A 14085-nucleotide genomic window follows, 5' to 3' on the forward strand; every position below is an offset into this window, starting at 1 on the left:
CCCTGAAATGTAGAACTGAAACTTGTTTTTAATAGATATCGATAGTCATGTAGATACCATTATTGTCTTGTATATTGTGGTCAGGGGTGTAGTCAAGGCCAAGTCACGTGTACAGTCTACTCCAGCAGCTTTGTGACTCCGAAGTAATGGCTCTAACTACATCACTGATTCTGATATGCTCTCTTGTGTTTGTTTACATGTCCTCAAAGAAAAAAATTATTTGTCTCTATTTCACAGAAAAACCTCTGAAATCAATGGACGGTCATATTTGCCATTCATGTCTCAAGCAGACCTCAAGGAGAGATTTGCCTACCCTGTGCCCTTTACGTAAGTTCTCTTTTACATTCTCATTTGGAGCTCTCAAGGTATGTGATTTTGTGACACGACATTTACTCCTGCAACAATTCCATCTAACATATAGGCCCGTATTCTGAAGTCCGGTTTAACTTAAACTCAGGTTTAAAGTTGTGGTTTAACTATGGAAAGCCAGTTGTGACATAAATCACTAATGGTAGAGGTTCAATGGAACCATGTGATTTATCACCTCGAAACCGACAATACAGTAGGTCATCAGGGAAGGTTCTCTGTAGTTAGCTTAAACAGAAATTTGGTCTTCAAAATGTGAGAGTTAGGACATATTAGCTGATCTGAAAGAGTAATTCTTCTCCTCCATACTGTCAAAATTTGAAGTTAAGTTCAAAAGACTTCTGGGTCCCGTAACTCAAAGCTTAATTATCAATTGTATGCTTGATTTTCACAATTGATTCTACATTGTAGTCAATGCAATCAATCGTAGAAAAATATGCAATCATTGCTAAGCTTTGTGTTACGGACCCCTGGACTACTTTGAAGCTTCACTGAGATTGCAATCTCATGCTTGAGTGAACCACAAATTTCAAACCTAATTTTTTTTTAATCTGTCACTGAATTTCCTCTGATATTTAATAAAAAACTTGTGTGAACTTTTACGTTGATCAGTTTTGGCAAGCTATACATCATTTTCAAGCTTGGTATGCCCTTTTCTCAGAATGCTCAATAAAAATCTCAATTTTATTTTCGGCAACTTTTTGTGGGTTCTAGAGTGGCAGGTCACATATTTAGGTCTACTGATATCTCTGAAAGGAATATCTTTTTTTATCCTTTCCTTTTGTAACGCACAGCTCTCCAAAGAATGATATTTCTCCTGACAAGCCGTCCATAGTTTCAAATCTGATTGTCTCCTTGCTGATTGTGGATGGCAAGATTCACTTTACATCATTTCTTTTTTCGTTACCCCCTCCTTTCACATAGCACAATTCAGTGCATCCCCCACCCCACCCTCAACCAACGCTTGTTACTCTCCTCCACTTGCTCCTTCATTATCTTCTTGTCTTTCACCTTCACCTCAAACCACCTCTCGGTGCAAGGCAAAGGTTGACAAAATGTTACCTTGATGCTTTTTTTATATATCCCTATCAACAAGTGGACTGCATTTCCCATGAGACTTGTCCAGATTTTGTTAATAATATAAGTTATTTTTTGTGTGTTTGTAATTAAATGATTGTCTGAAGGGTGTTGCAAGAAGATTTTAGCAATCAGTGGCAAATTTTTTTATCCAAATTTACAAGTGATATATCATTTTGACTAAATCCAATCAATTCATACTTGTTGAGGCAACAAGCAGACCATCAATGCATTGCAAATTTTCATTGAAATGCATGACTTTCTAATGATTTTAGACCTAAAATGGACTTGCAATCAGTTACAATTTTCTTGTAGCACCCCATTATTTTTTTCTCAATGTTTGCTTGTGTAGGTTTTGCTTATTAACATGTATGTGCATATATTCTAACATAGGGATAAAGACGGCAAGCTTGTCTTGTGCACTAAACAGAAGGATAGGTTAGGGAAGTGGGTGCGTCCATCTGATATTTGCAGTGATCCTAAACTAATCTACGCCGTATCAAGCTTCAGTGTCAGACAGGTAAGATACAACATTCAAGTGCAAGAAACTTTTCAAGTAAAAGTTAAATTGAAATTCAAATTTTGAGTTCAAGGGTTTGTGAATTCCTAAATCCTAAGAGCTAGCCATCTAGATCACCCATGTTGAGTGTAATGATATACCCTCAGTGTTGTCCTTTGATTTACCAGCCAAAGGGTCAAGGTACTTCTTGGAGAAATTTACAAATTCCTTTATAATATAATTGTGTAAATGGCAAATGGAAGTTTGTCCTTATCATTTGTCAGTTTGTCCTCTGATTTTCTAATCTCCTCGGTACTATCTGTCGTGTTGATGAAAGAACGCTGTTAGATTTTTTTTTTGCGCACCCCATTAGTGTAGAAACACCCTTACGCAATGCCCTTATGCAAGGGCGTTTTTGCATGCATGCAATGCACAAAAGTGTGGTGTTAAACCTTGATAAACTGGGGGGTCAATTTGACCCCCCCTCGACAAATTTTTTTCCCACGCCGCTCGCTGACTATTTTCTTACAAGTCTTGCGCATCTTTTGAGACCAAATTTGTGACGCCCGGGTATGCGGTTCCGAAATTACACAATATTATGTAAGCGCATGTCGGTCCTAAAATTGCTCAAAAACGTGATTATGTGTACAAAGTCAATGCAAATTGTGTTTTTCAACCAAATATCATAAATGTATGATTATTTTTACTTTTGTTGTTTTAGATGGATTTATTTTATGTTATTTATGATTGCAAAAGGGTCCCTGACAAATTTCATCGAAAAAAACAAAGGTTTGGAAAAACAGAGAACTACATAAGAATTAAAAAAACAATAAGATACATAGGAAATAAATTATTTTTCAGCAATTTTTTGTTGATTTTTGTTGGAAATGTACAAATCTATACGTTTACCAAAAATAAGCATTCTACTAGCTATATAAATTGAGTTAAAGGCAAAAACATAAACAAAAAAACAAAATTAGGGCAAATTTCATACGCTTATTTGCATAATTCATTAATGAAAAATATAAGCAATTAATTTCTTGAAAATTTTACTATACATTCTTGTAGTTTACATCTGGCTCTTCGCGCAATCAACGGCCAAGATCTGGGGGGGGGTTTCAAATTGACCCCCCCAGTATATGTTGGTCTTAAATAGCCCAGTTTAGATAGGGTTAAGCGTGTTCTTGCACCGACACAACGTATTATCCTTGGTAAGAAAATAACAAAATTGATTTCTCTTATACAGGAAGTATGCAGAGATGTTGATCTCTTGTCATTGGAATATCAAGTGGGTTTAATAGTATCATATATGCATTTGGAAAATTTGATACACAAATGAATCGGTTATTATCCACAACTCATCAAATGTACTAAGGAAACTGGTAAATTATCTTTAATCAGTTTACTGGATCAGTTATGAGTATAAAGTAAATTTATAAAATTTCTTTTACAGACGATTGTTCAGGACTGTTCATTCCTTGCATCATTAGCGATATCAGCCAATTATGAACGAAGGTTCAAGAAACATCTACTTACAAAGTAAGTTTTTTTTGTCAACTTCTCTCTTTCTTTCTCTCATTCTCCACCTCTTTCCCCCTGTCTTACACACATATTCACACTCTCCCTTACATATTTCAATGATCATATCTGTAATACCGAGTTTGGGAACCGCTTACAATGCAAATTTTGTGTAACAAATTGCATATTACAGATTTATCATGGAAAAGCCTTCCAGTCTTTTTAGTATTAAATGATGCCTCGTTCCCCTTTGTGGCAGTTTTACTTTACCTGTATTATTAGGGTACTAAACCAATCTACAATCGTGTTAAGACGTTTGTGGCAATTGCTACATGTATGTCAATTAATATCAATGTTTCTTTCAATGAGAATAGACCTGTATTTCATGTCACCGATGAGAATTTTTGTTCCACCCGTATCTCTTGCTTTGTGTTACAGCATTATATACCCCCAAGACCGGAGTAACAAACCAATCTACAATCCATGTGGGAAGTATATGGCTATTCTGTGGATCAATGGTGTCAAGAGAAAGGTACAGAAATCCATGGATACTTAAAGGTCAAGTCCACCACAGAAAAAAGTTGATTTAAATAAATAGAGAAAAATCACACATGAATAACGCCGAAAACTTCATCAAAATCGGATGTAAAATAAGAAAGTTATGACATTTTAAAGTTTCGCTTATTTTTCACAAAACAGTTCTATGCTCAACTCAGTGACATGCAAATTAGAAAGTTGATGATGTCACTCACTCACTATTTCTTTTGTTTTTTATTGTTTGAATTATACAATATTTCAATTTTCACGAATTTGACAATTAGGACACCCTTGCTTGAACCACAAAATGTTAAAATAATGGAATTCCATGTGTTCAGGGAGGAATGAAACTTTGTTTCACATGACAATGACAAGAAAATCAAAATATTTCATATAATAAATACAAAAGAAATAGTGATGGGTGATGTCATCGGTCCCCTCATTTGCATACCGAACAGGATGTGCATATAACTGTTTTGAGAAATTAGGCGAAACTTTAAAATATTATAACTTTCTTATTTTATATCCGATTTTGATGACATTTTCAGTGTTATGCTTGTTTGATTTTTGTCTCACCTGCATAGCAGAGTGAGACTATAGGCGCCGCTTTTCCGACGGCGACGGCGGCGGCGGCGGCGGCGGCGACGGCGGCGTCAACACCAAATCTTAACCTGAGGTTAAGTTTTTGAAATGACAGCATAACTTAGAAAGTATATGGACCTAGTTCATGAAACTTGGCCATAAGGTTAATAAAGTATTACTGAACATCCTGCCTGAGTTTCATGTCACATGACCAAGGTCAAAGGTCATTTAGGGTCAATGAACTTAGACCATGTTGGGGGAATCAACATCAAAATCTTAACCTAAGGTTAAGTTTTTGAAATGTCATCATAACTTAGAAAATATATGGACCTAGTTCATGAAACTTATACATAAGGTTAATCAAGTATCACTGAACATCCTGCATGAGTTTCACGTCACATGACCAAGGTCAAAGGTCATTTAGGGTCAATGAACTTTGGCCGAATTGGGGGTATCTGTTGAATTACCATCATAACTTTGAAAGTTTATGGATCTGATTCATGAAACTTGGACATAATAGTAATCAAGTATTACTGAACATCCTGTGCAAGTTTCAGGTCACATGATCAAGGTCAAAGGTCATTTAGGGTCAATGAACTTTGGCCAAATTGGGGTATTTGTTGAATTACAGCCATAAATTTGAAAGTGTGTTGGTCTAGTTCATAAAACTTGGACATAATAGTAATCAAGTATCACTGAACATCCTGTGCGAGTTTCAGGTCACATGATCAAGGTCAAAGGTCATGTAAGGTCAAAGAACATTGGCCACGTTGGGGGTATTTGTTGAATTGCCATCATATCTCTATAAGTGTATTGGTCTAGTTCATAAAACGTGGAAATAAGAGTAACCAAGTATCACTGAACATCTTGTGCGAGTTATAGTAGTTTTCAAAATCAGCACTGCTGCTATATTGAATCGCGTGATGCAGGTGAGACGGCCAGAGGCATTCCACTTGTTCTCTTTCTATTCAAATGAGCTTTTTGTTGGGGTGGACTTGTCCTTTAAGAAACCTATATTGTTGTAGTGTAACCTTGTTTTTTAGTTTCCAATAAAAACATAACCACCCCCAAAAAAATGGATTGCACAAATTATTCTGAAAATCTTTGTAAGTCAATAGTTTCAACGACAGGAACTGGTTATGTTTTTAAATTGATTTAAGGAAGAAACTCTGAAAGTGATTGTCCCAATCCACTCTATCTTGCTGTGAGTTATATGCTCTGCATTTGTGGGACTATACACAAATATTCAACCCAAATGTGCTATTGTCGGATAAATTTTGGCAAGAGCATCTACAGAGAATTTCTTCACAGATCACCATTTTCAAAAATTTCCTTTAGGGAAATGAAGGTTCGATAGCGTTAAACAAAGAAGCTATCACTAGGGAGTTTGTTTAGGAAAGAGTGATGTCAAGCTGCTTTCCTTTGTACCCAATATTCGACACACCCAATAAGTTATGCACTAATCTGCATCTGTTAACCAGCTGGTTAGAAAAGTAGAATGCACGAATACTAAAAAACTCAAGCATCAGATCATCGTATCTCTGGAACTGTTCGCTTCCTATCAATGGTCAAATTTTTAATGCGTTTCATGAGCGAACAACACTTTTTTTGTAATCTTCAACTGCAAAACCCCCCCCCCCCCCAAAAAAAAAAGTAAAACAACTCACAAGCCAAGTACCTAATATCGAAAATTGTAAATTACGGATTACATGACAGGACGTTGAAATGTGCTCAAATGATCATACCGTACTCAAATATTGAATTTTTGTAAGAATCCAATTTTCCTTTGATCGACTCTGGTACCCAAATTATGAGATGGGCATAGTGCTAAATCTGAGTAACTTGTTCTGCGTCCAATTTTTAACTAAAAACAAATGTATGATGTATATGGCAATTTCACCAATATATAAATTGAAAACTGGTATGGGGCTTCAGAAAATCACCACAGCAAATGGAATGTTATGAATCCATTTTTTTGTGGTTTAGAACTAAGCTTTTTCGGTATACCGGTATTAGTAATACCGTTCGGTATGAACGGCATACCGGTATGGATACCGCCGTTAAAATTTCAATACCGAAATACCGTCATACCAAAAGTTGAAAATATCATACCGGTATTTTCTTCTGTATTGTCCTCTATGGGTATTTTTACAGTAAAATTAAGCCAAAACAATAAGTTGTTTGGCTCTCTCAACGTATTTAATGAAATCAGAATCCGATAATCTAACCTCGAAATGAATACATCGCCCCTGAACTAATGTCTGAGCTCCGCTAGCCGCTGCATAAGGCCTCGGCCCCACCGCTACGTAGCTAGGCCTACATGGGGTGCATATCGGCTGCATGCACTTGTGCACACAGCTACAGAAAACAAACGAAGCCGATCGAGATGGGGAGCATTTCATGAAGATTTTTCAGTGGTTTCAACAACAGATTTGCTTTCCTCCAATCACATGCGAGGGTTTGTCATAGCTTGTAACATCCCTCTATAAACAAACAAAATCACCGACAAAACTCTTTTTGAAACACTCCCCAGCCTGCCTTTTGACCACGTGGTGTCTTCAACGAAGTATCAACCTTGGGGCGTTGACTGACAAACCACAGGGATTAACACTTGTTTTTTTCTTTATGCAAGTTTTTTTTTCTCGGACTGCTCTTAACTTTTTTTTTTTGGGGGGGGGGGAGGGAGGGGGTGCTGGGCATCGACAGACAAACCACATGGATTAACACTTTTTTTTTCTTAGTGAAAGTTTTTTTTCTCGGACTGCTCTTAACTTGTTTCAATTATGACAAGTTTACTTTTATGCAGCCTGCTACAAAAGTCGTTTGACACCCCCCCCCAAATAATAAATAATACATACATAAATATAAAAAATAATAACAAATAAATAAAAAACATGGAAACAAAATGTTACGCCATCCCTCTTGGTTTATTTTGAAAATGATCTGTGAAGTGATCGTGAATGGAAGAAAATGGCTGGAATATTTGTGTGATTTGTGATGGGTGATGTATCCTTTTTGTGCATGTGCGGTCATGAATAAAATGAAATAAACTATTGGATTGATTTTAATTTAAATTTATGATGGACTGGTGGCGTGATAAGATGATCAACTCAATTTTGGCATGTGTGAAAGATAGAATTGACATTATTAAAATGAAAAAGTATTGATGACCAGGACTTGGGGGGGGGGGGGCAAAAGACAGAATTAGAAAAAAGGGGGGAAGATCGAGACTCGGAGAAGAGGAGGATGTTGATTGTTTGTGGTAAGAGAGGGGTGGTGACGGGGAGAGGATGGGCCGATGGGAAAGAGAGAGTGAGGAATTAAGGGGCTGGGAGATAAAGAAAAACAAAATCAAGAAAAAAGAGTGAGAAAGAGGCGGCCGCGGGATAAGAAGTCAAGGGGGAGGTTTTTACTGTGGAGATTCACAAGAGGGAGAAAACATGGCCTGAAGGGAGTTAGCTAAGAGGGGGGGGGGGGGTTCAACACAATGGACATAAGAAAAGTTATTTACGAGATGTCAAAATTTGAGGTCGACAAACTTTGAACCTTCGACGAACACGTGTTGATGTGAGTGGTAAAAAAAGGGGCGTATCTAAATGTGAATGAGTGGGGCCAAATCGGTGAAGGGAAAATCACGCAAATCTCCTTGACTGTTTCAGCAGGGAATTTGGTGCTTGGAACTTGGGGCATGTACACACGTTTAGCAAAATAGCAGTGAGTAGGTGCGGTATAGCATTTGGTAACTTGACTACATCTAATTCATTTCAGCATGGAGATAGGATTAATAAATTGTACCACGTGCTTGCTGAGATAATTTCGCGCACGTGCACAGGTAACTCTCTCTCGCCGTCTCGGTGGGGCCGGGAGAGAGCATGATCGTATAACTTTTTGCTCAGGTCTTTATAATAGTTGGGACTTGAAATACGATAATTTCTCATTTTCTAATCTCTCTTTAATAAACAAATCATGATTATTTCCATTTGAAAATCTAAGGTTAGTGGTGACTTGCAAGGCTCAAGACAAGTCTCAACTTCGTCATTTTTAATTTTTTTTAATCTATGAAAATATGTTTGAGAAAGTTTCTGTCAATGAGAACGGACCATGCTGAGCATTCCTCAGCTGACCGCAAGCATCCACTCTTTATCCGAGGCCATATCAGGGCTAAACAAACATTGGACACTGTTTGCACAATGAATTGGGAATTTACACCGGTATTAGTCGGTATACCGGTATTGAAGCAATTAGTAATACCGGTATTGAAAATATCAATACCGAAAAAGCTTATTTAGAACCCATCAATGCGTTTTGCCATAATCTAGAGTTACAGCTCATCTCAACAATTACCTGCTTCCATGCAGTTCCCTTATCTCCTTGTGAAACATTTATGAATATTAATAATGACTTTATATCTACTTTTACTGTATAGGTGATCATTGATGACTATCTTCCTGCGGACAAGCATGGCGACCTCTTGTGTTCATTCTCTTCCAACCGCAATGAATTCTGGGTATCGCTGCTGGAGAAGGCTTACATGAAGGTCATGGGAGGATATGATTTCCCAGGCTCTAACTCAGTAAGTTCTTCAAATAGTGAATGAATTGTCGGGTTCAAAGTTGACTCTCTGGGCCCTGTTAAACTTTGCTATCAGTTTCATTTTCATTTATTTCTCCTCAAGAGATCAGACAAAACTACAATATACATGAAATAGACAGTGAAGAACAATGTATAAATAACAATTCTTCATCAAACAAATTAAAGAAAATGAGGGAAATGGCCAAAAAGAAAAATACCTTGTGGTAGGCCAACCCGTAGACATCTATCCAATGGTATCTTTCGTGGAATCCTTGATTCTGATTGGCTGCTTAGCACTGTTACCATGGTAGTTTATTGGATGGCAAAGTTACCATAATAGTAACTTTGATGCAACGGGACCCTTGTGGGTTTTTTCATACATTTGTTTGTAAGTTACAAATGTGCATGACTGAGGACACTTTCTGATGGTATGTTCTTGAGTACAGCATCTAAGAAGAATGTTTTTTAGTCGTGCATAACGCTGCAGTCACAATTCCCCTACAGTCACCATACGGCAAGTCGAAAACAGCTGCTTTAACATTTTTTGTCCCAGCTACATATGGGTGGTTTGAATAAAATTAGATTAAACGGCTGTTTTTGGCTCGCGGTACGGCGGCCGTAGGGGAAATGTGACTGCAGCGTAAAGCTTTCTGAGACACCAACTAGTTTTTGTCTTGTTATCTATCAATTCAAGCTCAACAAGTTAAATCATTTGATTTGATTTGATTTCTTTATATCATCTTTACCCCCTATCTACCCTCCAATTTTAAAGTAGTTGCCATAACCTGTGGCATAGGAGAAGTACACTGCATGCCTTTGGAAACAGAATGGCACGTAGACTTGTCAAGGAAATGATGCATGCATGAGTTTGAATGTACCAATATCTATTTCCTGATTCAGTATGATCTGTTGCCCCTTTTATCTTTTCATCAGAACATTGACCTTCATGCTCTGACTGGTTGGATCCCTGAGAGAGTGGCCATTAGGACAAACTCTCCTGACTTTGATGCTGACAAGGTGTTCAAGAAGCTCTATGAGCGCTTCCACAGAGGGGACGTTCTCGCTACGGTTGCAACAGGGATGTTACCTGAGGCAGAGGCCGATCGGGCAGGACTTGTCCCTACTCATGCATACGCAATGCTAGACATAAGAGAGATACAAGTAAGGTCTTCACGTACTTAGAATTATTACAGCTTTATCGATTGGAAGATAATCTAAATACTTTGATTGAGAACTTATTCAAACATTGAAGGATAATTTCAACATCCTTGCAGCTTTAGCACTGTGAATGGCCATTCAAGCATACTCTTGGGGCTCTTATTATCCCCCCCCCCTCGACATTTGTTTTGGTAATATTTAACCTGAGATGGTTTGTACTATGTTTTATTATTTCTTATATCAAGTCTTGCACAGTCATTGATTTCATGCTGTTCATGATCAGAATAATGAGCGCCAATGATTTCCATTGAAAATACAATACTAAACACAATATCGAGAATACTTAGGGTATTAAAAAAAAAAAAACTGCAATTTGATAGGAATTCTTTTTTCATAAAAGAATGAAGAGACCAAAAATTAGCATTTTTTATATTTATGATTAACAGAAAAATTCAGATTTTTTTTATTTATTTGATATCCTTGACAGGGTAAGAAGCTTCTTCAACTCAAGAATCCATGGAGTCATCTTAGATGGAAAGGAAGATTCTCAGAAGCAGACACAACGAACTGGACTCCTGAACTTCAGAAAGCACTTAACTTTGACCCTAAGAATGCACAGGAGTTTGATAATGGTTAGCATGATTCTGTTCTTATAAAGCGCATGTCACTTTATAAACTGTGTGGCTTGAAAGGACATTCAATATAAACCTGATTATACAGTGCGTCCCAGAAAAAACGAAACCGAGATTTAGCGATGATTTATCATAACTTAATCACAAATACAATAGACAAATGACCTACCTATGTAAAGCTTGGAATCTCCTCTTTCATCTGATATTACTTAGATTATTCCTCATTTACGCATGAGTGAGCAAAATAACCAGAACTTTCTTATTTCTTGACCATTTTCTGTAATTGAGGTATCAAATTAAAGAGCAGATATTGAACTTTTTAGAAATGTGGTTTTCTTTTTGAAACCCAGATACAGCCCGCCAAATGACTTTTTGGTATCCCCTCTTCAAATTGTTTTTGCTCACTCATGCGTGAAGGAGAAATAATCTAAGTAATTTCAGATGAAAGAGGAGATTCTAAGCTTTACAATGGTAGGTCATTTATCTATTGTATTTGTGATTAAGTTATGATAAATCATCGATAAATCTCGGTTTCGTTTTTTGTGGGACGCACTGTATAGAGCACAAGAATTTCAAGGAATTAGTTCCTGCCAAGCAGGCCTACCCTTTTACCCAACTGGGATCACATGTGACAAATATAGAGGCCGTTCTCATTACGCTTTCTAAAACTAGTTTACTGGAAACCGATTCAGGAAACCACTTTGGAAGATCGCTTTGCTAGCGTTCCCACTCGATCACACGAAAGTGGTTTTCAAAATCACTTCACGTAAAGAGCTCTTGTTGCTATGGAAACGCTCTTAGTGGGGTGACACGTTTTGCGCAAAATTCAAAACCGCAGCATAGGCATTCTACACCTGTCGTGTGGAGTAGCGCACTCAAAATGTGCGAAGATCGCTTCCCGAAGAACGGTTGTGTCCTCACGATAAAACCAGTTTAACGAGGCAAAGCGATCTTGAAACTACATCGCGAGGTGGTTTTCCAAACTGGTTTGGAAGATCGCTTCCAAGATCGCTTTGACCGTTCTCACTACGCGTTAAACTAGTTGCCACTAAACTAGTTTGCAGTAAACTAGTTTTAGGAACGTAGTGAGAACAGCCACATAGATTAATGTCTTGACACAGGACATCAGTGCTCTGACACTTCATTTTGAATATGAAGTTAATGTGAAGTTAATAAACGTAATAAAGAAAACATGGAAAACATTCATAAGGTTGTAAATCTTCTAAGGTAACTGCTGCAAGTACTGTAGCACTTGTGCAGCACTTTATATTTGGTTATATTCACATGGTCTCCAAGAAGTTGGTCTACATCTCAAATAGTCTTATACCACATGGGCGTAACCAGTTTGGTCTTTTTGTAGTTTGGTCTACACTCGACTAGATCTGATACCTACTTAGTCTAATTGCCATTAAGTCTAGTGCCCCAGATGTTTAACTTCCACTTCAACTACTTGTTATTTGTATTTTTTGTCGGTTCATCTCACCAAGTAGATGTTAGATGTTATGGGTATGACCTAAATCAAAATTAGACAAAATTGGAAATAGACTAGATGGCAATTAGACCAAATGGTTAGTAAGCAAACTAGAATGTATGGAGACGCTGAAGTACGGTCGATCACACAAGACTTCAGTCTTGAAGTTTGCAATTTTTGTTACAAACTTTGCAATTTCAGTCATGAAGTTTATGATTTTCATTGCAAGCTAAGCAATATTAGTCGTGTGTGATCTACCGCAGGGGCGTCAATCCATTTTTCAGATGGGGGGGCAAAATCATGAATCAACGTTCCAATGGCGCTCGATCACACACACCCCTACACACACACATACATAGGCCTATATTATATATATCACCAACAAATTATGCGAGCGCGAAGCGTGAGCTAAAATTTTTTAGTATACTGACATGAAAACAGGAAAAAGGTACTTGTTTCGGACTGTTTGCCCGACTGTTTGTAGTAACTCATGAGGAGGATAGATACATGTATCTCACTACACAGATAATGCAAGTGCCGAGAGCGAGCTGAAATTTCTGAACTGAAAGCTTGATATTCTAAGCATTTTTGGTACCAATGATTAAGATGGGTATCTAAAAGAACATTAGATGCGAGCGCAAAGCGCAAGCTGAAAATTTTGATATTTCGATATAAAAAAAAAAAAATAGTTTATTGGACGTTTTTAATAAAAAAACAAGATATATATCCAACAAAAGATTATTGCAAATCGAAGCGGGAGTTCTTTTGAGGTTTAGAACTGAAAACAGGACATTCTATTCACCTATTTAATCATGAAAAGTATGGGTTTTTGCTACAGAAATGATGCGAGCGCGAAGCGCGTGCTGAAAATATTTATATTCCAATCTGAAAAGCGGACATTTTGAGCACGATTTTAAATAAAGAACAAGTTGGTATCTCAATCTCGCTTGCTGATTTCTGTGTAACATTACAATCTTATTTTATTTTTGCACATGCGAAATTATTGGGGGGGGGGGGGCAAAACGATTTGTTTGCCTCCCCAATATTTTCATTGGTGGAGCGATCGCCCCCTCTGCCCCCCAGGATCGACGCCTCTGATCTACCGTACTTCAGAGCCACCATAAGAATGAGACTAAATGGAAAGTAGACAAAGTGGGTGTTGACCAGTCACTAATTTTCTTCAAGACCTCTGTCAGTTTCTCAAGTGATACATCTCCTTTGCCAATTTTATCTGAAGTTTTCTTTCTTTCCACAGGCGTATTTTGGATAGACCTTGCTTCGTTATGTAACTTCTTTGATGTGATTTATATGAACTGGAATCCCTCCCTCTTTCCACATACCTATATCATGCATGGGTGAGTGAACTTCAGATCGTTATACCAAACTCCTTGGCCCATGTTCTGCATTCTGTTTCAATGTAAAGTAAACCGTAGTCTTAGTCTGGGATAGAGAATTGGAAACTAATATTGTCAAAAATCTGCTATACTATATGCTTCTTTTATTTACTGTAATGGTGAAGGAAATTTTTTTATAGTTATTATTTTCAGACAGTTCAGTAATCATTTGAATGCTGTACCTGATTGAAAATTGATCTTCCAGTTGTAGAGATTGTTTCAAGTTTGGCTACCTATCATGGTTTGTATTGCACCAGGGTTTAGGATACAGGCCTTTGT

General features: G+C 37.4%; 1 protein-coding gene across 1 annotated transcript in view; it reads left to right on the forward strand.

The window, feature by feature from the left end:
• LOC129274842 (calpain-7-like) overlaps positions 1-14085 on the forward strand; it is a 34746-nt gene that overhangs the window by 8068 nt on the left and 12593 nt on the right. Inside the window, exons 6-13 of the mRNA XM_064108539.1 lie at positions 238-327; positions 1837-1963; positions 3396-3481; positions 3899-3992; positions 9006-9152; positions 10085-10312; positions 10797-10941; positions 13668-13767. Coding sequence (XP_063964609.1) covers positions 238-327; positions 1837-1963; positions 3396-3481; positions 3899-3992; positions 9006-9152; positions 10085-10312; positions 10797-10941; positions 13668-13767 — 1017 coding nt within the window. The remainder of the gene's footprint in view (positions 1-237; positions 328-1836; positions 1964-3395; positions 3482-3898; positions 3993-9005; positions 9153-10084; positions 10313-10796; positions 10942-13667; positions 13768-14085) is intronic.

The sequence above is a fragment of the Lytechinus pictus genome, chromosome 13, assembly GCF_037042905.1.
Source record: "Lytechinus pictus isolate F3 Inbred chromosome 13, Lp3.0, whole genome shotgun sequence".
Classification (NCBI taxonomy): Eukaryota; Metazoa; Echinodermata; class Echinoidea; order Temnopleuroida; family Toxopneustidae; genus Lytechinus; species Lytechinus pictus.